At 43.6% G+C, this 27,649-nt stretch overlaps 2 protein-coding genes across 3 annotated transcripts in view; one reads left to right on the forward strand and one right to left on the reverse strand.

Moving 5' to 3' along the window:
* LOC125686401 (zinc finger RNA-binding protein-like) overlaps positions 1-12,821 on the reverse strand; it is a 60,734-nt gene extending 47,913 nt beyond the window's left edge. For both annotated transcript variants that reach the window (XM_048930336.1, XM_048930335.1), the window contains exons 1-2: positions 12,736-12,821; positions 12,459-12,543 (exon numbers count right to left, since the gene is read on the reverse strand). In XM_048930336.1, the coding sequence (XP_048786293.1) occupies positions 12,459-12,543; positions 12,736-12,772 (122 nt within the window). In that variant the 5' untranslated portion in view covers positions 12,773-12,821. The remainder of the gene's footprint in view (positions 1-12,458; positions 12,544-12,735) is intronic.
* The window catches only part of LOC125686403 (uncharacterized), a 292,860-nt gene that overhangs the window by 88,420 nt on the left and 176,791 nt on the right, over positions 1-27,649 (forward strand). The window lies entirely within an intron of this gene.

Raw genomic sequence — 27,649 nt, forward strand, 5'->3', positions numbered from 1 at the left:
GACACCTGGTGATTGACTATATGGGACTGATGGAACGCGAGCCAAACCTTCCCTGGTCCAAGCAACTATGTGCCTCCAGGAGAACCATTAAGTACTGGCCACGAAGGAACACAGACTTCAACCATGAACCAATCATTAGTCCTCTTATATTTTGCCACCTACATCACGATGGGTAATTGTACAAAGTCTAATCATTAATTATCTTATATTTTGTCAATCTACATCACAACAAATTGTACAAAGTGCCGCAGTATAGTGGATCACCATAATGGAAAGGGCTTACCTTATACCTGCTCAACCATTGGTTCATGCCGTGAAGGGGTAGAGTGTAGTGGAAATGCTAAGTCAAATTTGAACCAGTGATTAAGCATCTGGTGGGAAGGCAGGGCCAACCCAGGGGAGCTCAGGTGCATGCAGTGCACCTGAGTGACCAGAAGGGGTGGAGCCAGGATCCACCCCTTCCCAGACCTCATTTAAGGGTTGGCAGTGTAGGCAAGGTTTTTTTTCTTGAGTTCCTTGCTTACTTGAGGCATTCTAAGGGTAATCAGATATATATTTTTTTTTTCGTGCATCTATAGCTGCTTTATCTGGGTGTATTGTCACTTGTTGCTGTCTAGAACTTTGTTACTACGCTGTTATTGCTATGCTTTCTGTTGCCTTACAGCATTACACTTGGTCCTTCTTGTACTAGGAGCCCGAAGTGGACATAGTAGTCTAGGTTTAGCCTCACTAATGCTAAGTAGAAGGAAAGGATCACCTCTTTTGATCTACTGGTGATGTTTTGTCTAATGCAGCCTATGACACAATTAGCCTTTTTGGCTACAGGGATACACTGCTGGTTCGCTTTCATCCTGGACTGCTAGGGCTTTTTCTGCAAGTCTGCTTTCCAGATGGGTGCCCCCAGTATGTTGACTGGTGGCTGGGATAGTTCCTCCCAAGGTGCAGGGCTCAGCACTTCCCCTTGTTGAACTTCATGAGGTTCAAGTCAGTCCACCTCTACAACCTGTCCTTGTTCCTCTGTATGGCAGCATGTCTCTCCAAGTCAGCCACTCCCCCCAGTTTCATCTCATCTGATGGTTTACTGAAGGATCACTTTACCCCACTGTCCAGATCATTAATAAAGATGTTACACAACACTGGTGTTATTCCAAAGCAAAAAGACATAAAATGATTATCAAGACCTCTCTGCCCAATTCTACAATGAAAAATTAATTAAGCTATAATATAGGTTTAAAAAAACATGCTCCCAGGAAGACATTTTACCAGGAAATTTTTTGCCTGAACACTTACATTTAGCTAAGTTGAATTAAAACATCACCAACACGAAATCCACATGCTGAGAACAAACTCTTAAACTCTTCTGTTGAGCATTTTTATTCCCTTAAAAAAATAAAAAAAAAAATTCAAGATGCCATGAAAAACTTCTGAACTGCACAAAGATCTTAACCAAGCAAACCATAGTAGCACTGTTGATATAGAAAAAGAAATATAGACTTCTAAAACGTTTTTTTGCTTTGAAAGACAATGCTTCTTTTTCCATAAAATAAATTCAAGATACAAAGCTTTATTTATCACATGTGAACAATATCAAGAGAATGCAACACTTCCATATAGTTCTGTTTCTTTTCCCAGTAATAACTTCAAGGAACTTGAGATTGTAAAGAATTTTCCTTCCAACTTAGGATCTGTTGTGGTTTCACTCAGCAGGCAACCCCTTCTCCCCATAGGGTAGAGAAGAGAAGAAAAATTAGTACTCACAAGTTAAGATAAAAACTATTTACAGGGACTGCTCTTATCCTATTATGCATCTTATTCCAATATGCTGGGGATATGGCAGTAGAGGTTGAACCTTCTCACCAATATTCCATCAAATTTTGTTGCCATGCAACAGATAGCAGCAGGGGGGTATTCTGACAAAATGGCATCTGACATGGAAGTGCATATGAAGGAAAGGTGTGTCACTGAATTCCTCCACGTGGAAAAAATTGCACCTACTGACATTCATTGATGCTTGCTGAACTTTTATGAAGACCAAACAGTAGATGTGAGCTGGTATCAATGTTGTTTTTCTCCTAAAGCCAAAACGCAGCATCATACCAGATACTATGAAGTAAAAAATCAACTCTGTCTCAGTTGTAACCAGGACAATATCCAGTCCTTATTCCGTATCATTTACATCACACTCAGGTCCCACATGCTTATGAGGTTGTTTTGGAAATGAGTCCCGTTGCCTGACTCAGTTCTTTCTGGGTCACCATGTCACCATAAGACTTGCTTTTCAAGGCCCAGGATAGCATCTTAGGTAGTGACATGGGATAGCTTTCCAGCCATCTGGTGGTTGCTTCTGCCACTGTAAGAGCATGGTGCTTGCCATGGCAAGTTTGTGGCAATGTTGAGATAATCAACCTGCTAGATATCTATATATTTATATTTCAGCCACTGACCTCCATACCAGATGGGCTTTATCCCTTTGGCTTACTCAATTGCAGCACATTCCACATTCATAGGTAGTGTGTGCAGTAGCGTCCACCCCTCCCTCAATCCCAAGCCCATCTATATGTTGCATCTATTCCTTGAAGGCCTGAGGTGTCACAAACCCACCGAACCAGAAATAATCCATCCTTATGTTGCTAATGCAGATCTATGTGAGCCACTGTTGTGGTTTAAGCCAGCAGGCAGTGAAGTACTATGCAGCCTTTTACTCACTCCTCCCTCACCCAGCAAGATGGAGGAGACAATCTGGGAGAAAAAAAAAAAAGTAGAACTTGTAGGTTGAGATGAAAACTATATACTAAGACAGAAAAGGGAGAAATAATAGTAATGATAATAATATATATACATTTACAGAGCAAGTCATGCACAATGCTCACCACCGACCAACCAAAGCCCAGCCAGTCCCTAAGCAGCAGCTACACACCCTGGCCAACTCCCCCAAGTTCTTACACTTTTTTGTATGATGTCATACAGTATGGAACATCACTTAAACCCATTTAGGTCAGTTCTCCTGGTTCCGTCTCCTCCCACCTCTTTGTGCACACCCAGACCCCTCACTGGCAAGAGAGTAAGAGAGGGTGAAGCCCATTTGGCTCTGTGCAGCACTACTCAGCAACAAATAAAACATCTCTATGTTATTAACATTGTTATTCTCCAAAAATAAAAACATAGCATCATACCAGTCACAATGAAGAAAATCAATTCTGTCCCAGCTGAAACCAGGACAACTTCATTCCTAGCAGCTTAATCCACCTGCTGTTTGTTTTGATGTTCTTTGGTGGCATAACTTTTAGGTACGTGGGCATCTACATAACGTGCTTTTATAACCACATTGTCTACCCAGGCAGCAATATCTTTCCACAATGCAGCAGTCCAGATGGATTTGCCTCTGTGCTGCCAGCTGTTCTGCTCCCATTGCTGTAACCACACTCATAGGTCATTTGACACCATATAAGAGCCAGTATAGAAGAAGAGTACTGGCCACTTCTCTTGCTCAGCAATGTCTAAAGTCAGCTGGATGGCCTTCACTTCTGCAAATTGGCTCAATTCGCTTTTTCCTTCAGCAGTTTCTGCAACTTGTCATATATGGCTCCATACAGCAGTCTTTTACTTCTGACACTTTCCCACAATACAATAGGACCTATCATTGAATGAGGCATATTGCTTCTCACTTTCTGATAGTTCATTATACAGTGGAACCTCTTTAGCACACCTTCAGGTCACTCTATAGAAATTTCAAGATGCCTTAGTGACTGGGATTTGCTTTTCAAGCTTGTTGTGTGATCAGTGCAAGCCACTTACTCCACATAGCATCAGTTACTTGCTGTGTGGAGGGGATCCTCCCTTTGAACATCCAGCCCAGCACAAGCAGTTAGGGCATCAAGAGGAGCCATGTTTCAGTACCAACCACTTCTGATGCAGCTTTGAACCCCTTCATATACAGACAATACTTTTTTTTCAATTGGAGTACAGCAGGCCTCGGATCCTCTGTATCCCTTGAAAGATCCTTGACAGGCCCCATAAGTGAAAGTAAAAAGGCAAGAAGGCTTCACAGTGACTGAGAATAAGGGGGGTGAAGGGGAATAGTTAGAGATAGTTTACAGAAGCAAGAATGTAGAGCTTGTTAGAAAATAAGGGATGGCAGACACTGTGTCTGGGATAGTGAGAGGGATGAAGGCCGAAAATATAAGGGTTTGAGAACAGCCCGAGGACATTTGGCAGGGAGGCAGGTTTGACTCGGTCCCGGGAACTCTCTCTCTCTCATCTTGTCTGATTTATTAATCTCAATTTCAATTAAATTGTATTATATTGTGTTGTCTTGTATTCTGATATTATAGTAAAATAAGTTTTCCTCCATAGATTGTTGCCGCTGTTCTTTTCCTCCCTTCCTTCCTTCCCATTTTTGTGGGACTGGGGTGGGGGGGAGGGCAGAGGCCTGTTGCCCCTGTCACAGACGTAGATTGATCTGATCAACTCCGTGACAGTACCACAAGGGAATTTGATGTTGAGGGAGTGTAGTCAGTAATTTCATGTATATATATGTGCGTATGCATGTGTTTAATGCTTGTTCATTATCATTTCACAGAATCACAGAATTGTAGGGGTTGGAAGGGACCTCCAGAGATCATCGAGTCCAACCCCCCCACATTAACAACCCAGAGCTCCCTATTGCCTTCCTGATATCAGCCTATCTCATTTGAGGGTGGCACCTCACTGGTTTGGAGATAACTCTACCAAAGTCTTTGCACAAAGAGCAGTAGCTTATTGGAGGTTTCTTGTGTACACTAAGCTAGAATAGCATGCTTAAGATAGCACATCAGACTACTCATAGATTGAGCAAAGGAGAATCAGCACCATAAAACTTGATCATATCAACAAGTCCCTTTTACTAAAAATGCATATCCTTTAAGATATGATCCAAAATAAGGCAGCATGGTCATAAAATTCACAGAAAGAAAGCATTTGGTGTTTTTGCACCATGATATAGGTAAAATTATGATTACTTTTGTTCCTCATACATTTTATGAGTTCAGCATGCATAACTCAACCAAAGGCAAATAATTTTTCTAGTTTGTCTAGTAGTGCATTTTCACTTCAGAATAAGCCATAACTCTTACTCAGTGTTGTCCACCACTGTACATATGTTTAGTGATACTTTAAGCTTGAACTAGTAGACCTGTGTGGATTACATCCCAAAGGTCTCAAACAGAATGCATTTTTAATCAACATCTGGTTGAAGAAGTAACTGAGGCAGACACTGATGAAACAGAAGCACTAGCAGATGCAAAAAAAAAAAAAAAAAAAGAAATGAAAAAAAAAAAAACAACCGAACACCTCCATCCCTAAACAATTCTCAACACCAAAGATCTCCATCCACAGTATTTCACCTTCCTTTGCTGCTCCTCAGTCTTGAATACCCTTTTGCCCAGAGAGGTGGTAGAGCCACCGACCCTGGATGTGTTCAAGGAACATTCAGACATTGTGTTAAGGGACATGGTTAAGTGAGAACTATTGGTGATAGGTGGATGGTTGGACTGGATGATCTTGTAGGTCTTTTCCAACCTTGGTGATTCTATGATTCTAACATCGTGCATAGCACCTGAATGCCAGACTAGCAATAATTGCAAGAATTCAATTCCACTTAGCTGCCTACAACACTACATCTTAACCCAAACTCATAGGCACTGTTGATGACTCAAGATAAATTATTTCACATGACTGTCTTGTTGAGATATTTGCTCAAGGTTGAAGTTCTGCTTTAAGTTCCAGATGTCCTGTTTACCTATGAAAAGCATTCTGGATGACAAAAACATACTTCATGACTTCAAGACATTCACAAATAAGAACAACAAGAACAGACATCCTTTAGATAGACTATAAATAGAAGCCAGTGCAAAGTTGTAACGCTATAATGGGATGGAAAGCACAGTGCTAGTAGCAGAGTGGCAAATCCATTGGCTGCAGCAAATGAGAACAAGTCCAAATGCAGCAGCTGTAGACACAGAAACAAAGGAAAAAGGCTGTTTAGCTACGGAGGGCCTCTGGTAGGCAGGGATCTTCAGAGAGGTACCCTCACCTCTAGGCATCTATACCAGGCATCTTAAGGAATGGGATATTTCCCTTCCTAAACAGGACCCTTCTCTGGTGGAGCGACCATTGTCTCTTCTGGCACATCACTGATACATCACTTGGCCTAGGATCTTCTGGAGTACTTCTTTCAGTGGTGACGAAGACAGACTACTCCTCTGACTGAGATAGGTAACCCACCATGCCTCTGTCTGCTTGGGCCACCCATGACTCAGGAAGGTGCATCAGATCTTTCACCCACCCCTGAATTAGCAAGGCTGTCTTAACTATGACTTCAGACGTTTGGGTTATTGGCTCTACCATCCATAATGCAGAATAGGCAGCCAATAATTGTTTTTCAGTCATACTATACCTCTCTTCTGCTTCATGCCAGAGCTGAGACCAGAACCCAACTAGGGTTTGAACAGAATTTTGGTGCTGCCATAGGCCCCAGCCAAACCCATCCTGAGTTACATGGACATCAAGTTTGGCTGGAAAGGTGGGATTGAATATGCCCAGTGCCTGGGTCTGTTTAACAGCTAGTTTTGTTTGCTGGAAGGCCTCCTATTCTCCCCCAGTCCCATTTTTGGCTTTTTTTTTGTGAGCCAATACAAACACCCCAGCAGCTGCACTAAGTGGGGGATAAAGGAATGCCAGTATCCCAATATACCCAAAAAGTCTTGCAGCTGCCTTGGCATGGTAGTAACCAGGTGCACATGAACCTTGTCTATTATTGCACTGGGTAGTACTTCAGTCTTTCCTGACCAAACTACACCCAGGAATTTCACTGACAAGCCTGGACAATAGGTTGGTGAATGCAAGTACCCTTGCAGCAGGACCTGAGAAGTCTACTGCCTGCATCCCCACATAAATGCAAACTGATCTTGTGATTCTTAATGAATGGGAATACTGAAGAATGCATTTGCCAAGTTTAGGAAACAATCACACACAGAATCACAGAATCACCCGGGTTGGAAGGGACCCCAAGGATCATGTAGTTCCAACGCCCCTGCCTAGCAGGGCCACCAAACATACACATTCAGATCAGGTTGCCCAGGACCCCATCCAACCTGGCCTTAAACACGTCCAAGGACGGGGCATCCACAACCTCCCTGGGCAGCCCGTTCCAGGGCCTAACCACTCTCCTTGTAAAGAACTTCCCCCTAACATCCAACCTAAATCTTCCCTCCTTCAACTTAAAACCATTTCCCCTAGTCCTGCTGTTGTCAGCCCTTTTGAAGAGTTTACTCCCCTCCTGGGTGTAGGTTCCCTTCAGGTATTGATAGGCTGCAATGAGGTCACCCCGCAGCCTTCTCTTCTCCAGGCTGAACAAGCCCAACTCCCTCAGCCTGTCCTCATAGGGGAGGTGCTCCAGCCCCCTGATCATCTTAGTCGCCCTCCTCTGGACCCTTTCCAAAATCTCTATGTCTTTCTTGTACTGAGGGCTCCACACCTGGACACAGTACTCCAGGTGGGGCCTCACAAGAGCCGAGTAGAGAGGGACAATCACCTCCCTGTCCCTGCTGACCACCCCTCTCCTGATGGAGCCCAGGATCCCATTTGCCTTTCGAGCTGCCAGAGCGCACTGCTGGCTCATATTCAGTCTCTCGTCCATCAGGACCCCCAGGTCCTTCTCTGCCGAGCTGCTCTCAAGGACCGCTCCTCCCAGCCTGTACAGGTGCCTGGGGTTCCTCCGGCCCAAATGCAAAACCTTGCATTTTGCCGTGTTGAACCTCATCAGGTTCACCCGAGCCCAGCCCTCCAGCCTGCCGAGGTCCCTCTGAATGGCATCCCTTCCTTCCACCGTATCAACTGCACCACTCAGCTTGGTGTCGCCAGCAAACTTGCTGAGGGTGCACTCAATTCCCTCATTGATGTCATTAATAAAGATGTTAAAGAGCACCGGTCCCAAGACAGACCCTTGGGGGACACCACTTGTTACCGGCCTCCACCTGGACGTAGAGCCATTGACCACCACCCTCTGTCTGCGGCCTTTCAACCAATTGCTTATCCATCGGGTCGTCCACCCATCAAATCCACTTCCCTCCAATTTGGAGATGAGGATGTGGTGGGGGACCATGTCAAAGGCCTTGCTCAGGTCCAGGTAAATGACATCGGTCGCCTTCCCTTCATCCACCAATGCCGTCACTCCATCATAGAAGGCCACAAGATTAGTTAGGCATGACCTTCCTTTGGTGAAGCCGTGCTGGCTGTCTCGGATCACATGCTAGGTTTCTATCTTCCTACTCAATGTGTCCATCAGGAAGTCAATATTGGGTACAGCTGCATGAATGGCAGCATGACCATCTCCAAGTGTCAATCTCCAAGTGCCATCTGACTTACATACTGGCCATATAGGGGAATTTTATGGGCTTTGTGCAGGTCTTATGATCCCTACATTTTTTAGTTCCTGCACTGTTCTGGGGATTTCCTCTTGCCCCTCCCCCCATAAGTCTATACTGTTTAGTATTAAGTAATCCAGCACAGATTTGGCAAGCGAATAGGCTCATGCTTCATATGGCCTCTTAGTATTGCCTGCACCATCCGGATACTAATACATCTCACTCTCAGTCTGAACTCTCCTACAGTTGTCTGGAGAGTCAGACCCTATAGCGCATCTGTGCCCAATATATACTCCAGGACTGGGGCAATTGACACCTTATACTCCCAGGGTGGGAGGCGCCCAACCTCAACCATGTCTAGGTCACAGGAATGGTCAGTGCCCCAAACTCACCAATCATCACTCCACCTCCCTGGAATTTGGTCAGATCACTGTAAAGAAATGACATTTCTGCACCTGTGTCAACTAGTGCCATAACCAGTAATTTGTTCTTTTGGGACCAAAAAATCATCCATTCAATATAGGGCGTCCAGTCCCGACTGGGGGCCCTAGGTGCAGGGCAGCTGGTATCCCCTGTCACGCAAGTAACTGCACAAGTGCAAGAGTTTTTCCTTTTATTGGGAAATAAGAAATCTTCCAAGTTCCACATTCATTCTCACCTCTAATTATTGGGGATATTTTGAAACTTCTCATTTTCTTCCAACTGCCTCTATAGCTGGAGAACATGATTGGGCCGGCAATCAATTTTTGCAAATTGAACCCCAGCTCAGATTAAGTCATTAAACATCTGGTTTTGGGACACCCATATGGGTTCCGATTGAGGAGTCCATGGGGCAGGTCTCTTAGTTTTAGCTATGGGGAGGACCTCTGCCTCTTCCAATGTTAGGAAGATTGCACCTGGTCTGAAGGCACTGTTTCCCTCAGATCAGCCACCAATTGGGCAGCTTGTTGGATTATGGCCTCTGAGGCTGCTAAGGCATTCAGTATGGGCACCACTGTGCCATACTGATGGAGAGGGGCTTGTTGTAGTATCAAGTCCCTCATTCCTGCCAAAAACTTAACCAGGACCGCATTCTCAAATGCATCATCATAAATGGCCTCCTTCATTCCCCGTTCTCTAATATAATTCTGGAGTTCTTCCATTGATGTCCATAAACCATTATTTATTACTACATCACTTTTGTTCAGCTATGTGATTCTACATGCCATCATTACCCACTGAATTAGAAAATGATTCTTGTCACTATGTATTACTGTCACATACAGCCTCTGTCTGAGGGCTGGATGTGTTGTAATAGATGCCAGTTTGGAAATCTCGGACCCATTAATTATAACACTTTCAGCTGTCATGTCCCATAATCTCAAGAGCCAGGCTGGTATGCTCTCTTGGAGTCTTGGTTTAAATCGCTGTAACAGATCCATGAGTTCAGCAGCTGTGTACAGGCACACCCTTACATATAGTGTGGTATGGGCAGGGGCCACTCTTCAGGTGCCAACCCTGCTGGCCTATCCTGGATTTTCTTGACTTGAGTTATTACCAGTCTTATTTCTAGAGGATCTGAGGTTCCCAGATCCTCTAGTTGGATTTCAGTCTGTTTGGCTTTTTGTTCTTAGATTCAACTAGGATGCAAGGATCCTGCTGATCTAAATTCTTTTCCCCTTCTAATGATATAGGTCTTAATTTCAAAGGGAAGGTTCTATTTGAAGGCAAGGCAGTTTGTCCCATCAAAGATGTCTTCCAATTGTCTAATATGAAAATGAGCTCTTAAAAGCCCATTTTTTAATTCTTCCTCATAGGAAAGATAATGCATTAATAGTAGCAGTGGCCATGCTACAGCAATGCCACTACTATTTCCTCAGTTGTCAAAAAATGTTGGCCTAATTTATTTATGAAGTCAGCCATTTTTGAAGAGGATTTAATAATGGGACCATTGTCCCTTATAGGTCCTCATTCTTCAATAATTCATGCAGAACTTAGCCATGGGGAACCCAGGAACCCCAGAGTTTCCCCCAGGAGTTCCTCTTTCAGTTAATTAGTGGTCCCAGTGACCATCCAACACACCATTTTTTTTTTTAGATAATCCATCCTAATTAAGTATTTGGCTGGCTCGCCAAGTGTAACACTATAATGTGATGGAAAGTACAGCAATAAAAGCAGGGTGTGAAAGCCTTTGGCTACAGCAAATGAGAACAAACCCAAATGCAACAGCCGTAGACACAGAAACAAACAAGAAAGGCTACTCACCTTTGGCAGGCCTCAGGTAGGCAGGGATCTCCAGAGAGTGATCTCTCTCATCTCCACTGCCAACCCTTAAATGAGGTCTGGGAAGGAATGGATCCTGGCTCCACTCCTTCCAGTCACTCAGGTGCACTGCATGCACCTGAGCTTCCCTGGGTTGTCTCTGCCTTCCCACCAGGTGCTCAGTCACTGGTTCAGGCTATGACTTAGGCATTTCCTCTACAAGATTTCTGGAGATTTCCCATCTTGCACCCTGTACAGGATAAAGCAATATCTCCTCTCTAAACACTTAGATTTTTGAATGTTCTTCAGGAGATTTAACACTGACAACTTGCCTCAGTTTTATAGTTTTTCCACATGACATCATACGATTTGGAACATCCCTTTGGCCAGTTTAGGTCAGCTATCCTGGTTCTGCCCCCTCCCAGTTTCTTGTACACCCCCAGACCCCTCACTGGCAGGACAGCATGAAGAGCTGAAAAGCTGAAACATCCATGGCTCTGTACAGTGCTGCTCAGCAACAACTGAAATATCAGTACCTTATCAACACACTTATTCTCCTAAAGCCAGAACATAGTATCATACCAGACACTATGAAGGAAATCAACTCTATCTCAGCTGAAACCAGGATACTTATTCAACACTTAGAGTAAATTACAATGAATTTTCTATCTCCATGAAAGAATAGATGCACAGTTTTGAGAGTCATTACAAGACCTCCATAAAACCACTTTCCTCAAACTACATCAGGTAAACAAGTTTGATTAGCTAGTTAACAGCAGCACAAATTTGCATTTGTCTGTAAATAAGCTTTCATATATTTGCTTTATTCTTCTGTTTTTCTTATAAACCAAGACTTTGGAGTCAAGGAAGGTATTTATTACAGATTCATGAAACAAATAACATGGATTCATATTTAGGGTTCATTGTGGTAACCCAATACAAATAAAAAATGTGTTTCTCATTTTAACTTTTTTTTTTTTTTTGCCAAATTGAATAAGTTGATTTCAGAGATAATAGATGCTAACAACTATCATGTTATTACTATTTAAACCTTCTGATACACAAAAAAACCCCAACCATGATTTAAGTGAGTATGTCTATACAAGATGTATCATTTCAGATTCCTGAGCTGCACTGTAAGACCCTGCCCCTGGTCTTAGGTATCCAAGTAAAGACATCTGTTTAAAAGGTGCTTGGACCTGAAAATGCCTTCTATTTTCTTAGACAGAGCATTCATTGTAACATTGCTTCAGCTGAATGAGACAGTCCCTTGTATTTTCTAGAGCTTCAGCTCCTCCCTCATCCACCCAGTCTCCAATAGGTTGGGCTAGTATAATTTTAACCAACATTAAAAAAGATTTTGTCCTCCCACACTGACAGAGGTGGAGGCAACAACTTGGGAAGCAAGCCCTGCCTTCCCTGAAGCTGAAGAAAGGCCCAGAGTGACAGACGATAACTCAGTGGTATTGTTGACTATAAGCGACTATTTTAATTTAAGGGTTTGGGGACTCCATAAAACCATTGATTCCCTTCCACTTCCATGGTGCTCAGCTCCACCTCCCCACCCTCACACCATGGGGATGCAGTAAGGTTCATACCAACCAAATAAGAAAACCCGCAGGTGAGGCAGATGAGAAGGAAGGTCCCCGGCACGGCCACCCCAGAGGAGCAGGGCACAGAGGAGGCCCCGACTCAAGAACAGCGCTAGGCACTCAGCCCCCTAGGGCGGGGAGGTTCCATTCGGGGACAAGACACCAAAGGCACAGTAGGGAGAGTAGGCTCAGAATCGGGGCAGAGAAGGGTAGCAGCGTTTACCTATATTGAGCAGCAGCCCCGCTATGGGTGAATCCAAAGTAATTGCCGGTAGCCATTTTGGCATCTTCTCCCAGCCGGCTGGGTACTGTAGCGATGATATTCCAGAGGCGGCGGCAGCAGCAATTGGGACCGCGACAGAAGGCCCAGCAGGAAGAAGTGGGGAGAGGAAAAGAAGGGGAACAGAAAGAACGCGCGAGAGTCAGGTCAGACGTGACACCTCAGAACCCTCACAGCCGTCCACCCCACCCACAGACGGACCCCTAGCGCTGTTACTTACCATAGGTAAATGAAACTACTGGGCATATAGGAATCATGAGTTCGAGCTGGCGGCGGAGACGAAGGAGGCGGAGGTACTGTCTGAACTCCTCCCTTCCTCTTCCTCTTCTTCCTCCTCCCCTCCCCTCCGCCGCGCAGCGCTAACTCGCTCCCCTTCCCTCCCCCCCCAACCTACCTACGGCAGAGTGCGACCAAACCGGCACTGATATACAAACATAAAATGTCAGAGAAACCGCTAGGAGCGGTAAGCCGGCCCGTAGCTGCACTACCTTCCCATGCCCCCAAATGAACGTGTTTGGTATCGTGGGAGCCGCTGCCGCATTGAGCGGATAGAGCGGGTGCGCATGCGCCGGGTGCTTTTTGGAGCTGCATTCTTCCATCATCTCGAGGTCTAGGTGTGAGGGAGTACTGCATGTACCACTTTCCTGGCTCATTCCTCCTTCCGTTATTTCATGGTTTGTACCCATAATTGCACCACAGCCATACTTGTGAAGTTACATGGTAAATACAGGGCTGATTCTCATTCTTGCCTACATTGGCACAACACACTGTAGTTGGTAACACAAGTAGCAAAAATCTGGGTGAAAGGGATCACCACCACCCTTGCCCTGTACCAACATTTGTCCCTATGTGTGTACTGGACACATCAGTTTTATTTTGCAAGATATTTAATAGCATTATGAAACAGGGAATTTACAAGAGTTAGTTAAAAGTGCACACCTCTAATATTTGGTATTAACTTCCTGTTTTTCTGTTATTAAACTAAAAAAAAGCCATACTGAGAGCCTTTTTACCTCACTTCATAGTGAGAACTATGCAGACCTCATGCATCCCCTTCTAGAGAACTCATTCCCTGTCTCGCTCCAATTTATAGGAGGGAGAGGAGGTTCTTTGATATCTGTATACCCGGCGTGAGATTAAGAAACAATGGTTCAAATGTTGGTCTGACCAGTTTATTACAAATCTTAATCAGGGAGATGAAAAAAGGGAGGATGGACACTATTACGAATTAGAGTAATGGGGAAGGGAAGGAGGACAATAGAAAAGACAGGAAAGAAGAAACAAGGAGTCTTCATAGGAAGCAAGAGGGACATAGTCACCACCATGGATCCAGCGTGGTCAGTCATTGATCTTCAGTAGTGCTGGGTCATCGGGTATTGTTGTTCTGTTGACAACGACAGTGACCACAGCAATGATGGCAACTTCTCAATGGTGTTGGAAATATCCAAATAATTTTGTCAGGACGGTATCACTGATAAAAGCAGATTTTATTCATGATTGCAATGGCGGGCATCCCGCAAGCAGGAGCACCCTTAAGGACACAATGACAGCTTTTTGTATCTTGTTTCCCCCTTTGCCTATCCCCCTCCCCTGTTTCCCCATTAGCTGGGTACTCCAGGTTCACAGTCTTATCGAAGTTTACATTTGTTAATTGGTGTGTTATCTGGTATCAGCCAGTAGGCATCCTGTTGTTTCCAAGATGTCTCAGTGCTCTTCTTGTCGTACTGATATGGTGATTTTCCTCAAAGTTTTCATTAAACAGAGAGCACCAGGGGCTGGGGGTGATGCCAGGCCTTCCCGATGTCTCTTCAGGCGCTTCCTTGGGCATGCCATGACTTGTTCTCTGGTTTGACCAATCTCGTGCAGGATATTTTTGCAATGTGTATGACAATATACATATATACACCTTCATACTGAGCATGCATTCCTGGGTGTAGGAATGGAATGTTGTTTCTGCATTAGATATTAAAAAGGGGGAATTGATCTGAAGAAGTAGAGCACAATGTATTTGTATTTTGTAACTTGTCCTTAGAAATAGCTGATGTGAAAAAGTAGAAATACCATATATGTTAGTAACATACTTTAGAAATATAGTTGCTGAATTGTGTGATTAATTCTTGCTTGCAAAACTGCAATAGTTTTTAAATGTTCCAAATAGTATAGGTATAGTATTATGGACTAGAAAGCATATTGTAGGGCTATTGTGTTTGGATAAGAGACCCTCAGCAAAAGAAAAACAGATTTAGCAAACATCAAAGAAGCCAGGGCCTCTAAACAAGGCTGAATTGCCTCGCTCTGTGGCTAGGTTGGGATGCAACAGGCAGGCATCAAGATACTACTGCCTATCCTCCTTCCAAGCTTATCTCTATGCAAAGATGAGCAGATGTCCAGAAACAATGACCAAGTGTTGCATGAGCAAGTGTGAGAAGTTAACTAATTAGCGATATATGCTTAGCTAGCAAAAAATTACGTTTAGCCAGTATCCGTATATTTAGTTGAGCATAGGGAAGATTGTGAACCTGAAGTACTCAGCCAATGAGGAACCAGGGGAGAAAGAGATAAGTCTTAAGTAATAGGGGATAAAAGATGTAATGCTGTTTTCTGCATGCTCTCCTGCTTGCAGGATTGCAATTGCGAATAAAATCTGCTTTATCAGAGATACCGTCCAGATAAATTATTTGGATATTTCCAACACTGGGGAAGGTTCGTCTAGAGGATAAGTGATGCAAACTATCAGAACTATGGCAGCGGAGACTATGAAATAAAAAAATATTATCTAATTCTAATGCAGAAACAACATTTGAGTCCCACAATTCCCCCCTTTTCTTTTTTTCCATACGTTGTTGATTTCTGCAATTCTTTTTTAAGGTTCACTTTCATAGACATCTCCCTCTTCTTCACTTTATTTCCTATCTTCTCTAATACCAGCATTTTATCCTAATATGGTGGTGGCTCCATTGGTGTTTGCTTCAAATAGTGCTGTCTCGATCAATCGCTGTACCAGTCCCCTCACACAGGGGATAACACAGCAACCAATGGCCATCGGGGCTCCTGCTACTACTATTAAAGAAGTAAAAGTGGATACAATCACCCCCTTTCCATTTACCAAACCAGGACTCCAACCATCCAGTGATAGAAGTATCTATTCCTGATTTTCCTGCCAGTTCATTGGCAAGGGTGGTAATCCCTTGCAATGCCTTAGTTGTCATCCGGAGCTGTGTTATTGGGATGAAGGTGCAACAACGGGTACCCAGCATTACACTTACACCCCCTTTTCAGCTTGAATCATATCTTAGGCGATTATATTTTCCCAGGCCATCCTACTTGCAGCGTCTAACTGTTCCGCAATTCCCTTTATTGCAATCTTTGTATAATTTGTAAATCTCCATTGATTATAACAGATGTAGTTAATCCAATCTACATTCTTGTTGATCATCACTCACCAGGACAGTGACTCAAACCCTGCAACAGTTCGATTTCTTGCCTTAAAATCATCAGGGACAAGAAGTGGAGAGTTTAAATCCTTAGTTTGCCCACATACCAAACAATTACTGATATTAGTATACTTTGCAATGATGTTTTTCACAAGAGATATATAAGTATTTACATCAAACACTGCACTTATCAAATTAACATTTCTAACAATTACAAGAGCCTATATTACTGCCTTTGGATTCACAATTTCAAAGGTCCAGCTGACTGGTTCCCACTGTGTTTGAGGGACCTTCTTAACTCTAGTATTATGTATCCACAATGCTTGTTCTTTAATTTTTACTGTTGTGTGAGACGTCAGCAGCACCTGGAACAGACCTATCCACCTTGGTTCCAGGGGCGAATCTGAAAGAGATCTAGTATATACATATAATCTGATCAAATATTATGTATCGAGCCATCAAGGCCTTGGGCTCTAGTTCCTAGAACCAGTTTCTCTATTTCCCAAAGCTACTCCTGTAGACTTATCACATACTCAATATTTCACTCCCTACCCGGGTAGAGATCCCCGTTTGTACAACATAAGGCCTTTTGTACAGTATTTTGAAAGGACTTAACCCCTCTTTGGCTCTAGGTTTCGTTCCGGTCCTCAGGAGAGCCAAAGGCAACGACTGTGACCAGGATAGACCAGCTTCCTGTCCCAGTTTTACAACCTGTGATTTAATTAGGTGGTTCATCTTTTCCTCCAGACCACTTGCCTGTGGTCTGTGTGGTATGTGCAATTGCCAATTTATTCCCAATGCTTGCTGACCTGTTGGACAATCTCTGCAATAAAGTGAGTTCCCTGGTTGAAGGGTAGTGTTGCAGGAGATTATTCCAAGGTTTGGGTGTCCTGCAACAATACCTTGGTTATTTCTTTGGCTTTATTGATCCTGCTTCTGGCCATCCTGAAAGGGTATTGGTTAGAAGCAGCATATACCGAAACCCTCCTTTCTCCTGGCAGTTCTGAAAAAATCAATTTGCAATTGTTGACCTGGAAGGTTCCCTTTCCCAACAAGCCCCACTTGTACCCTGTTCCTGGTACTAGGATTGTACAGTTACTTTCTGGTGTCTGTACCCCCCCCAAATGTTTTGTTATGCTCCTTAGAACCAAATTCCATAAAATACTCAAGGGCACAAGAATGTGCCCATCTGGGTATGCACCCATCTGTCAGCTTGCTCTCTTCCCTTCTAAATCATTAATTAGAAACCTATCCTCTCTAGAATACCTTATAGGTCCTGAATAAGGTTCAGATATTTTAAGTTTACCATCTGGAATTAAAGCCAGTTCACCAATTTCTTTTCCTTCAGCTGCCTGTTTTGCCACCTGATCCACCATCATATTCCCAGTTTCCTGTACAGTGTCACTCTTCTGATGTCCTTTACAATGTATAACAGCCACGCTGCTCTTCGGTAGATTTGCATCATGCTGAATTTGTTTTCCTTGTGTGTAAGCAACCCTAGCTCTTTCCAGATGGCACCATGGGTGGGTACCACCCCAAAAGCATATTTAGCACCTGTCCATATATTTAAGGTTCTTGTCAAGGCAATTATTTCAGCCTTCTGAGTGGAAGTCCCCACAGGTAATGGTTTTGCTTCAATTACCTTGTCAGTAGCAGTTACTGCATGTCCTGCCTTACGGTTTCCTTGTCTTCACAAAACTGCTTCAGTTGATGAATCCAGGAATCCTCAGCATCGTCCAACGGTTCCTCCTGTAGGTCTCACCAACTGGCACAGACAGTCTCCATGCAGTCGCACACTGCTGGCTTGGAGGCAGCTCTGCGTTGGTGTTCTGGGTGTTCAGCAAATGGCTTCCTTCTCTTTGATCAGTTGTGCTTTCTGTTGAGAAACTTGATAGCCATTAAATCAAGAAATTCAGCAAGCTCACAGTCCATTGTACACAGTCCTCCTTTGTTACTGTAGCATCCACAGACTGCAGTAAAGTTCCACTGTGAGATGGAGGAATCCAATCCTCAGGCTCACGAGTTGACCAGTTCTCAAAAATCACTGGGCTGTTCTCACAACCCTGGGTAACACTGTCCAGGTTAACTGAATTTTATTTATTTATTTTTTTCCTTCTCCCCATATTGGAGTTTTCCTATTCAAAAGCAAATAATTTCAGACTTTCTTTGGCAAAACCAGGCAGAAAAAGGGGTACTTCAAATCCAGAATGGCAAACACCACCTACTTATTCCTTAACTTGGTTAATAAAGTGCATGGATTTACCACCATGGGTTGCATATCTTCAACATTTCTATTAATTGCCCTCAAATCTTGTACCAAACTATAGCTCTTGCCATCCAATTTTTCATTTGCAAGATTGGGGTGTTGTATTTGGATTCCTATCCAATTAGTAATCCAAAATTCAAGAAGTTATTTATTATTTCTTTTATTCTCCTACAATCTTGTGTCCTCAAAGGGCATTGCTTTACCCTGGCTAGGCTGGCTCCCATCTTTAACTCAACTTTCATTGGGCTGCATTTTTGGCTCTGCCACGCATTCCTGATGCCTGCAATCCTGTGTATACCTGATTTAGGATTTACGTAACTTCTGGGAGTACAATATTGCTTTTCCCAGTTTGTGTTAAAGCCAGACTTAAAATTTTCAGTCAATTGCTCTTGCTTGACACTTAGTTCCAATTTTCTCTACTGAATTTAATCTCTACATTCAACTGTTCTAATATGTCATGCCCAAGTAATGGTTTTGGAGAACCTGGCATGTACAAGAATGTATATATTCCTACTTGTTCTCCTAGCCTGTATTTAATTGGTCCCCAAAAAGTAAACTTCTCTTGCCAGTAGCTCCTGCAACTATTACAAAAATCATCTATGGGTAATAATTCTTGATGTAGCACAGAGTAAGAGACACCCGTATCAGAAAATAAACCTCTTTACCCTGCATCCCCAGCTGTTTTTGGTCCTGTGGGGGTGGAACTCTCCCTGAGCCCTTCCAGGCTCCCTCTTACCTCTTCCATGAGGGAATCTCTGGGTCCTCAGGCCCTGTTCTAGTGCAGCAACACTGACATCTGCTATTGTTCTTCCCAATTTCCTTACTTGCCTGCTTACTCTGTTTCACAATCAATTTTTCCAGATCCCTCACCTCTCTTCTCAGTAAGGACATCCCTGTTACACCTTGCTCAACTTTGCCTTCCTCACCCTGTGTTTTTCCCAAACCCTTTTCACTTTCCAGACTTCCATCATTACAGAAATTACTAACATTATATTTCAGTTTCACCCCCTCCCCTCCCCAGGCTTCCAGTGCTTACACTGGGATATCTGGTTTCCCCAGCTCTCTGCAGGTGACAGCTATTATCACTTTCAGTGTCCCTGTCCCATCCCCATTCGCAAGTAACACACCCTTTACAGTTACAGCCCGAGGCTCTGGCCCACAGCTCTCTCTCTCTCACTCCAAGTTGTTCTTACAAGCCGCAGTGGGGGGGTAGTGCAGGGGATGTGTTCTCGTGCCGGCCCAAACTCTAATATCCCAAACTCAGTTTTCTTTAACCCTTTTGCAGTTGTTTTTTTTTTTTTTTTTTTTTTTTTCCAACAATTCCACTATTTGTACCCTCAATTACATTTCCATGTACCATTAACAATTGCATTTCCATATACCATGAACAACTGCACTTCCATGTAGCACCAAAACAGTTTCTCCCACTCCCTTCAAAATCCAAAAATCAAACAATACAATTCTTCAACTTCCACAAACACCCAGCACTTGGTCTCACGATTAGGGTACTCAGTTATAAAACTGGTCCCAATACTCCATTTATGTTCCTGGTTTCTTATTCAATATTCCCCCTTGGCTCACCAGCAATGTTTCTCCAGTGAGCCAAAATACAACCCAGGGGGTCTTCTCGTATCACTTTAGACACCCCTTGTTCCATAACAGCCTCTTAGGTAGCACTTTCACAACATAAACATTTAACAAACACAAAGACAGTGACAATATAATCAGTACAATTTATCCTCAGGATCCTTCCTCTCTCTGCCTCCCTCTGGGGCCCAAACTTCCCTCTATACTCCTTTCCTACACTTGCATAGCTGACCACCTAATCACACCTCTTTCTTCTCCAATAAACAACATACCATTGTTGGAAATATCAAAATAATTTTCTAGGACGGTATCTCTGATAAAGCAGATTTTATTCGCAACTGCAGTGGCAGGCCTCCTGCAAGCAGGAGAGCACCCAGAAAAACAGAGTTAAATCTTTTATTCCCTATTCCCTGACGCTTATCTCTTTCTCCCCTAGTTCCTCATTGGCTGAGTACTTTAGGTTCACAATTTTCTCGACGCTTCACTAAACATGGAAACACTGGACAAACATAATTTTTTGCTGCATAAGCGTAAATCTGTAGTTAATTAATTAACTCATTCCACACCTGATCATTATTTTGCGGATATCTGCTTATCCTTTCCACAGAGATAAGCTCGGGAAAAAGACAGGGGAGTATCTTGGTGCCTGCCTGTCACGTCCCAACCTTCTCACGGAGTGAGACAGTTTAGCCTTGTGTAGAGGCCCTGATTTCTTTCATGTTTACTAAATCTGTTCTTCTTTTGCTGGGAGTTTCTTATCCTAACAGAACAACTCTACTATATGTTTTCTAATCCCTAACAGTATACTCGCATTGTTTGGAACATTTAACAACTATTACAGTTTTGCAAGAAAGAATTAATCACATAATTCAGTAATAATGTTTCTAAAACATGCCGCTAACATATATAGTATTTTACTTCTTAGATCAACTATTTCTAAGGATAAGTTACAGAATACAAATGCATTATGTTCTACTTCTTCAAATCAACTGCTCTTTTTAATATCAAATGCAGAAACAATATTCCATTCCCACACCATGATAAACATCATTTCCATCCATGAGTAGAAATTAGGCCCTAGAAATTGATCTAATTGTTCTGTTACTCTTATAGGATCCTCAGTTAAGGAATTTATTTCATTCTTGAAACTCCTAACTTTTCTGCTAGTAAAAACAGCAGGCATTAGCATACCCTATTTCCCTTTGACCTAAGGAGACTTCCCTAAGAGGATAAAGTGAAGTATTAGTAAGGTTAGTGTTAGAGAAAGGAAAACTCCAGGTCCCGTTTACATTGCTCCAATTCCCTCAGTAATCGAGAGTGCATCCTCTCTCCAGGACCCTGCACAGGATCAGCAGCATGGCCACTCCCCTTCTCTGGAGAGGTCACTGCTGCTTGCATTGCTTTAGAAATTGAAAGGGGGAAAATTATCTAAGGGATCCCATTTATGATCTTTTTCTGTTTCTTTCTGTTTCTCTTTCCTTTTTCTTTTGAACTTCAACTCCTTCTTGTGAGGAACTTTTTACTTCTTGCACCCATTAAGCGATATAAGCCAATTCTGTTTCAGAAAAAGGAGTCTTACTGTTTACATATAAATACAAAGTCTGACAGGCCCAATCTTGGTCAGACCCTTATTTTGGTGAAAATAATGATTTTCTTTGTAGTGGCTCTCAAGGCTATGGCTATATACAGTATTTAAAGATCTCTTTCCTGTTCTTGTCCCTAATTTTGGGATTATTTTCCAGTTCTGAAGCTTATTTCCCAAGGAGCTATCTTTAGGAACGAATTTGGGGACCCTTTTCCCCTGTTCTACGGGAGATCCTGTGGGAATGGAATGTTGTTTCTGCATTTGATATTAAAAAGAGAATTGGTTTGAAGAAATACCAGGTTACCACACTCCGATTCTCAGATTTAGGGCCAATCCCTCCAGAGTGCCTTGCTCCGATTCTTGGATTCAATAGGGATGTACTGCTGGCACTTTGTGAAGCATCCAGGGTACTGCACACCAACAGACTCACCTGAGTCTCCACCAACCCCCAAGGCAAGAATTAAATTCCCTTACCTTGGTCTGTGCACAAAGTTACCACTTCTGCAGAGGTCAATACCATGCCTACCTGCCCCTTGGTTTTCACAGAGCCCGTCCTTTATGTAACAGTCTTGTTTTTTTATCAGCCATCCCAAGGAGTCACATCACCACGCAGACAGGACTGCTGAAATCAGAGGGGTGCACCTATCCTGTCCAGGACAGCAGGGAGACTCCCAAAGAGGCGATAATAATCCCAGACGAGCCCACAAATTGTTGGGGGTAAGTCCAAAGTGGTTGAGTCAGCTCTCCTCAGAGTAGCAGCTTGTGGCTCTGGGATCTCAGCAGAAACTCCTTTGTTCCCATCTTCCGGGCCTTGCCAGCAGATAAGAGGGAGCAGGGATGCCCACCGGCATCCTGTTTTTCACAGGACATGATGGTATCATTCCCCAATTTTCCCATACCAAGCTGGAGCTATTTAGTCACAGGTCAGATCTTCCACCAGTAAACACTCCTGAGCACTCTCTTCTGGAGGCAAGCAGTTCTGGAGAAAGGTACTTTCAAATGTCCCCAAAGTGATGTTGATTGTCACATGGTAGCATCCATAAATTTGCCTCCTCAATAAATCAATCAGAGTCTTATCACAAAAAATACCTCAGGAAGCAAGCTTTGAGCCAAAAACCCAAGAAGGATTCTCACATTCCCCAGCCTCCCTTTATTCTAATTTCAGAAACAGTCTAGGATTTGATGACTTCTGGATATTATCCATTTATCCTGCAGGCCATGTATCATAATTCAGTCTGGTTTCTGTGACAAGGGGGGGGGGGGGCGGGGGGCAGAGGGTCCCACAGATCCATGCCTTGGGGAGAAAAGGGGAGGAAAAAAAGGGAAAAAGTAGGGAAATGGGCCTGGACGAAGGAAAATGGCAGTAACGAGATAAGGAGAAAAAAAAACAGCTTAGTTTACCAAATACAGTAGCAGAATGTGACATATTACAACATGATTGAAATTGAAGCTAAGAAATCAAATAACACGAGAAAGAGTTTCCAAAACTGAAGTCCTTACTCTAATGTTCTAGGTGAAGCAGCTAGGGAGCAAAAAGGGGAGTCTTGTGACTCCAAGTCCACTTTATTTTATCTTTCCCTCCAAACAGAAAAATGAATTCTTCTAGGAGTTGTAGTTCACGCTTCACTTCTAAGACCAAGAGACCCGAACTATCAACAATCTGTAGGGAAGTCTCTGGACTCTCAGGACACACTAGAGACATAACAGCACACCAGTGTGGTTAAAAGCTATTAGTCTGCTTTATTGTTAAGCACTACTCTATTTATACATTTTAGCAGAGCATTCTGCAAAAACACTCTTCAATTGTTCACACAGAAGCTTATCCAATCAGAGCCATGAGATGTTCTCTGTTCTTCAAAAGGTGTCCTTGATTCTCATACTACTTATCTTGCTCTGCAGCTGCTGCTTTGAGCAGCTTTTCTTTCTCCACAGCTGCTGCTCTGAACAGGTTTTTTTCTTGCATTCCCACAACAATCCATGGAATTACAATATTAACACTTCAATTCCCAATGCACTGCATGATGTTATGATGTGGAATACTGATGAAAAAAAAAGAAACTGTAACACATCATGTTTGATGATATTTAATTTTAAGCAATTAAATAAAAGGCACCTTCTCTGAGAACGACAGAGACTGATCATTTACCAACAAGTTTCCAAATGAAATGCTGTCATGGTTTTATGATTTTGGTTATTGGTATTCCACATCATAACATCATGTAATGCACTGGGGGTTTGACTGCTGATGCTCAAGTTCCAGGCGCATGTCCGGAGGAGAAGAAGAACTACAAATCCCCAGGGGGCTTTGCGGTCAGCAAGGAGATATAACTCTGTGCAAGGTCACCTGATGTGCTCTTCTTCGCCTGCGCTTCTCCATCTGCTCTTCTCCATCTGCTTTTCTTCATCGGCTCAAGTGAACTGCACTTCTCACCTCAGCGTTGTGGTGAGGCCTATCCACCTTTCAGACACACACTCTCTCTCTCATTACATTTTGCTGATACTATATTTAGTAAAATTAGTTTGTTCCACCTCAGATTATTGCCGTTGTTTTCAATTATTTTGGGGTCCCCTGTTTCCCTTTTCTGGAGGCGTGGATCTGCAAATCCTTCCGCCCCACTGGTCACGGAACCGGGCCGAACCAGCCCGTAAACCGTTGACATTCTTGGTGGAGAATGCAGGCAACAGTTGCTTTTTAGCTGTTTAGAATGAATCTCTCTCTCTGCTCTCCGAGAGCTTCATTGGGAAAGCTTATCTCTTTCACCGCTACTCTCTGAAAACGTGACCTTTAAAAGTCCAGGCAAACTGCCAATATTCTAGGATATTTGTAAACTTTGAGCCTAGCTATCTCACTTATGTAAAAAAAATAAAAATTAGAAAAAAAAAAAAAGCTTTCTCTTCTGAAACTGCCTTTCAAGGGACTGCATGCTGCTGTTTCTTCTTTTCTAATGCTCAAAACATACTGGGCATTAAGGAGCAATAGGTATAAACTATCAATTGAAAACAATGGTGGAAATATGTACCTGGTACCTTCATACAATGTGGCATACAATTCCAGAGGGATTTGCTAATTTTACAGGACTGGGGATTTTTAAGCAGGTTTCCAGTCTCTCCTTTGAATCCTTTATGCAGTTTTTGAATTCTCACCTGATCGCACTGTTAATCTCCCTGGATGTATTGCTCATCATTTCACTCAGTATTAGTATTTATTATATTCTGAGGAAGTCCTTCCCAAAACCAGGGAATACTGAGTGGCAGGGAGTGTGGAGAGGCCTGGGAGAGACTTCAGACAAATGTAAATCTTCAGTGTCATGGAACTTTACTGACCTGAACACCTGAAAGTCCCTGAGAGCTTAAACAACTATTTGAGACAGGAATGTTGCGGCTCAGGCAGATCTGAGGAGGCACAAATGATTTGGGGCCGAGCTAATGCTTATCAGGCCTTATTCAATACTATCCTGGAGAGACAGAGAGTTTGTGAAATTGAAAGGGAGAGTCTCAGGGAAACAGTACAAAATGAGTGAGAGAATCTCCTGGTCCAGAGAAAAAACCTCCAATCTGAGAGAGATGCCCTCCGAATTGAGATAGACTTCATGCAATCCAAACTAGACAGTCTTCAATCTCAACAAGAAACCCTCCAATCTGAGCTAGATACTCTCATAATCGAACAAGACAGGTTCCAAGCTGAGCTCGAGGATGAGAGCATTGGAACTGACCAACCTGATCAATCACAGGAGGCACCACAATTGATGTCAGTTGCCCCTGTAAGAGGATGGAAAACAAAATGAATCTCAACTCAGAAGAGAAGAAAGAGGAGGAAAGAGGTCCAGAGGAGTGGCTCCGAAATCCAGGAGAAGCACCCCTGAGTCCAGGGGAGGGGCCCTCAGTAAGACCACAGCCAGCAACGCCTATGAGGGCAACAAGAAGTCCTGAAAATGTAAGAGGTGAGCAAGATATCGTTACCCTTGTTGATCGATCTATGAAAATGAATGAAATTTGAAGTCTGAGAAAAGACTTCTCACGTCACCCAAATGAGCCTGTTGTCACCTGGTTACTTGGATGCTGGGACAATGGGGCCAACAGTGTGTGGCTAGATAGTAGAGAAGCTTGCCAACTGGGTGGCATTGCTAGGGACTCAGCCATTGACAGAGGCATTAGTACATGCCAGAACCAGGCCTTCACCCTCTGGAAGAGGATGTTGTTAGCTTTAAAAGAAAGATACCCCTTCAAAGACGATCTGATGCCTGAGAAGAAGAAATGGGCTGATATGGAAGAAGGCATCCATTATTTGAGAGAATATACTGTGGAGGAAACTCTACATAGCCCCAATTTCATTCCTGATGAGCCAGACCAAGAGCATGATCCTGAGAGAGCCAGGTGTACACCAAACATGTAGCGCACGTTCACAAAGACTGCTCCAGTTACTGCAGACAATGGAGGTAACAAATAGAGGGACCCTGCCCCCAGCCAGGGGGGGAAAGGGATAATAGAGTATATTGGACTGTGTTTATTAGATGGCCTGGCACATGAGAACCACAGAAATATAAGGCCCTGGTGGATACTGGTGCACAGTGCACTCTAATGCCCTCGAGTCATGAAGGGACAGAATCAATTTATATTCATGGAGTGACTGAGGGTTCTCAAGAGCTGACTATGTTGGAGGCCAAAATCAGCCTCACTGGTAAAGACTGGCAAAAGCACCCTATTATGACTGGCCCAGGGGCTCCGTGTAAACTTGGTATCGATTACCTCAGGAGGGGATATTTTAAGGATCCCAAAGGGTATCAATGGGCTTGTGGAATAGCTGCTGTAGATACAGAAGATGTTAAGCAGCTAACTGTTTTGCCCGGCCTATCAGAAGATCCGTCTGTTGTGGGGTTGCTACGAGTGAAAGAGCAACAGATACCAATTGCTATAAAAATTGTGCAGTACCACACCAACAGGGATTCCTTGCTCCCCATTCATAAGTTAATTCGTCAACTAGAGAGCCAGGGAGTGATCAGCAAGACTCGCTTACCTTTTAACAGCCCCATATGGCCAGTGCGTAAAGCCAGTGGAGAATGGAGGCTGACGGTGGACTACCGTGGCCTGAATGAAGTCACACCCACAATGAGTGCTGCTGTACCAGATATGTTGGAACTCCAATATGAATTGGAGTATAAAGCAGCCAAATGGAATACAGTCAACGGTTTACGAGCTGGTTCGGCCCAGTTCCGTGACCAGCAGGGCAGAGGGACTTAGCAAAATCCGCGCCTCCAGAAAAAGGGAAAAAGGGGACCCCAAAATAATTAAAAACAGTGTCAACGATCTGAGGAGAAAAAAACTACTTTTCTAAACGTGGAATTGGAATGCAAGATAACACACTATAATACAATATAATCAGAATTGAAGCTAATAAATCAAATATAATGTGAGAGAGAATGTCCGAAAGGGTGGATAGGCCTCACCACAACGCTGAGGTGAGATGCGCAGTCCAGTTGAGCAGCAGGGAGATGGGAGCAGCGCCCACGACGAAGAGCATACGAAAAAAAGATCATCAGGTGACCTTACCAGGAGTTAAATCTCTGTGACCGCAAAGTCCCCTGGGGAATGTAGTTGTTCTTCTCTTCTGGGCAGGTACCCAGGACTTAAGCATTACCAGTTAAACTCCCAGTGCCCCACATGATGTTATGATGTAGAACACTGAAAACCAAAAATCACAAATCCATGACATATGCCACCACTGATATTACTAATGATTTTTCTCCATTCCTTTGGCCACAGAATGTAGGCCACAGTTTGCTTTTACCTGGAAGGGCATTCAGTATATCTGGAACCGTTTGCCCCAGGGGTGGAAACACAGCCCAACCGTTTTCCATGGGTCGATCCAAGCTGCACTGAAAGATGGAGGTGCTCACAAGAATCACAAGAATCACAAGGTTGGAAACGACCTATAAGATCATCCAGTCCAACCGTCACCTCGTCACCACTGCCACCACTAGTATTAAACCATATCACGCAGCACGTCATCCAGACGCGTCTTGAACACTGCCAGGGACGGTGACTCCACCACCTCCCTGGGCAGGCCATTCCAGTGCCTGACTACTCTCTGAGAGAAGAAGTTCTTCCTTATGTCCAACCTGAACCTCCTCTGATACAACTTGCGGCCATTGCCCCGTGTCCTGCTCGTTGCCTGGGAGAAGAAGCCAGATCCCTCTTCACCACAGCCTCCCTTCAGGAGGTTGTACAGTGCAATGAGGTCTCCCCTGAGCCTCCTCTTCTCCAG

The sequence above is a fragment of the Lagopus muta genome, chromosome W (assembly GCF_023343835.1).
Source record: "Lagopus muta isolate bLagMut1 chromosome W, bLagMut1 primary, whole genome shotgun sequence".
Lineage (NCBI taxonomy): Eukaryota > Metazoa > Chordata > Aves > Galliformes > Phasianidae > Lagopus > Lagopus muta.